This window comes from Salpingoeca rosetta, assembly GCF_000188695.1.
Source record: "Salpingoeca rosetta unplaced genomic scaffold supercont1.12, whole genome shotgun sequence".
Taxonomy (NCBI): domain Eukaryota; class Choanoflagellata; order Craspedida; family Salpingoecidae; genus Salpingoeca; species Salpingoeca rosetta.
The window spans coordinates 1552981-1555480 of record NW_004754922.1 but is presented as its reverse complement, the minus strand read 5'-3'; the positions used below and the strand labels follow the sequence as shown (position 1 = coordinate 1555480).

General features: G+C 55.2%; 2 protein-coding genes across 2 annotated transcripts in view; both read left to right on the top strand.

The window, feature by feature from the left end:
- PTSG_05417 (ATP-binding domain-containing protein 3) overlaps positions 1-250 on the top strand; it is a gene marked incomplete at its 5' end in the record, with an annotated part of 2196 nt that extends 1946 nt beyond the window's left edge. Inside the window, one exon of the mRNA XM_004993934.1 lies at positions 21-250. Coding sequence (XP_004993991.1) covers positions 21-194 — 174 coding nt within the window. The 3' untranslated portion in view covers positions 195-250. The remainder of the gene's footprint in view (positions 1-20) is intronic.
- PTSG_05416 (uncharacterized protein) overlaps positions 251-2500 on the top strand; it is a 3147-nt gene continuing 897 nt past the window's right edge. Inside the window, exons 1-6 of the mRNA XM_004993933.1 lie at positions 251-633; positions 856-914; positions 1098-1208; positions 1382-1432; positions 1685-1855; positions 2126-2187. Of these exons, the coding sequence (XP_004993990.1) occupies positions 537-633; positions 856-914; positions 1098-1208; positions 1382-1432; positions 1685-1855; positions 2126-2187 (551 nt within the window). The 5' untranslated portion in view covers positions 251-536. The remainder of the gene's footprint in view (positions 634-855; positions 915-1097; positions 1209-1381; positions 1433-1684; positions 1856-2125; positions 2188-2500) is intronic.

The following is a 2500-nucleotide window of genomic DNA, read 5'->3' as shown; positions in this document are numbered from 1 at the left end:
TCCTCCTTCACTTTGCTCAGGAGCGACTGCGTGCAGATGACTCCATCACGGATCCAACGACAGCAACAGCACCGTCATCATCATCATCCTCGTCTTCGTCTTCGTCACAGCACACCACACAGGGTGCACGACCACCATCCACAACCACCACCACCACCACCATCAACCCAAAGCATGTTGTGGATGCGTGGTGAGTCATCGTTGTCGAATATCATGAATAATGCCGTATAAAATTCCACTTTCCCCCGCACCAGAGGATACGAAAGCAATCCAATCCAAGCAGAAGCGAGACAGCTGTCGTTGTTGTTGGTGCTGCTCATCTTTGTTTGTGTGTGTCTTCTTCTCTTGGGCCTTGGCGTGACGTCTGGCATTATTGTGTGACTGAGACTGCGTCCAAGCGAATAAGCGCAGCCAACCAAGCAAAAGTCGTGCTCTTCTTTGCCCCTCGAAGGCTCTCGTGTCTCCGAAACGAGCGGTCCACACCCGCATCTGGTTCTTGTCGTCAACAACAACTTCGACGCCGATCACCCGTCACCATGTCCTCGCAAGGCTTTGAGGATGCCGAGTATGATCTGGAGGACGTGCTCTCCGAGCTCTCCAGCATGGTTCAATCGCTCGCCAACATGTCGGGAGGTGTGTCTTTGCATGTGTGCCTGTCTGCATTGTCATTGTGTGTGTGTGTGTCTGCGCAAATTGTATTTCGTGATTGTGTCTGTCCTTTTGCTCGCTTCCCAGCTCTATCTGCATGGATACAATCAACGCCGGCTTGCTCAAGCTATAGTGCAGTTGCGCGATGGAGATGATCTCGTTCTCACCGCGCTTTGTTTGTTTGTACAATGCTGAAATGTTTGGCAGAACAACGCAGACGACAGATTGAGGATGCACAAAGCAGAGTTGACAAAGCCGAAGACTTGGTGCGTGTGTGTGTGTGAGCGTGTGTGTGGGCGTGTTTGCTTGTAGCTGTGTGTGTGCGTGTGTGTGTATGAGTGTATGATATGATATGTGTGTTTGCTTGCGGTTGTGTGAAACAGCCTTTGTCCGTCCGGATCCTCACCACCACCACCCTCACCCACCCAACAATATGCAATCTCTTGCAGCTGTACACGATGGAGTCTGAGGCGCGGCTTGCGCCGCCAAGGGAACGTGCAACGCTCAACAACCGCCTCACCTCCCACCGACAGAAGCTCAAGTCCATCAAGCAGAAGCTCGTACGTTTCCTCACGCACGGCCGCGTTGAGTTCGTGTGTGTGTGTGTGTGTGAATGCAAATGCGACTCTTCCTGTATCCCTGCTCTTCTCCCTTCCCTTTTACCCTTCATCCTTTTGCCCTCTGCTCACTGTGGCCCACTGCGCGTGCTCTTTGTCTCGGCCGGCACCAGAAGGCCACGGGCGAGCGCTCAGCCCTCCTCGGCGCAGGCGGCAGCCAGGACCAGGTGCGACACACGCGCTCGTGCGGTGGTGGTGGTGGTGGTGACGTGAGTGGTGATGTGAGTGGTGATTGATTGGGTTGGGGTGTGAGACTCGAGTAGGACTCATGTGGAGCGCTCCCTGCCTGCATGCACAGTCCACGCGCCAGCACAAGCACGCAAACACCTCTCAATGCCACCTCACGCAAACCATTTTCTCAATCACCGCCACCGCCATCCACCACCATCACAATCATCGTCACCACCACCATCACAAAGGGCGCGGTGACGACGCGGGACCAGATTCTTGCGAACCGGCAGACGATGAATGCGACGAGCGACCGCCTGGTGCAGATTGAGCGACTTGGCGAGTCGAGTCGACAGACGGGCGAGCAGATTATGACCGACCTCAGCGACCAGCGCGACACCATCGTCCGCATCGGCGGCAGGGTACGCAAGGCTGCTGCTGCTCCTGTTGTTGTTGGTGGTCGTGGTGGTCGTGGTGGTCGTGGTGGTCGGATGTTGTCGTTTTCGTTATTGTGTCGTGTGTGTGTGTGTGTGTTGGGGGGTGGGGGTGAGGTTTTGTGTATCACGCTTGCACTTGCTCGTCTGCCTGCATGCTTTGATTGCTTGGTGTTGGTGTTGCCCTCGCTCTTCGAGTCGATCCTCACGTTTTGACACGCCACTCATCCCCCTCCTCCCCACTTGACCATCGCCCAGGTCCAAGGCACGGACGCCAACCTGTCAAAGGCAAACCGCATCCTCAACTCCATGACGCGCAGGTGCTTTTTCACACACGCACGCACACTGTTTGCTGGAATGCGCCGTGATGCACATTACACACGGCTTGTTCTGATGCACTGGGAGGTGTCCTCGCACTTCAAGTGGCGGCTGCGCATACTCACTCACTCACTCACGCACTCACGCACTCACACCCTTCACACACACATTCACTCACTCACTCATACACTCCCTCACTCCCTCACTCCCTCACTCACTCACTCACTCACTCACTCACTCACTCCCTCACTCACTCACTCACTCACTCACTCACTCACTCACTCACTCACTCACTCACTCACTCACTCACTCACT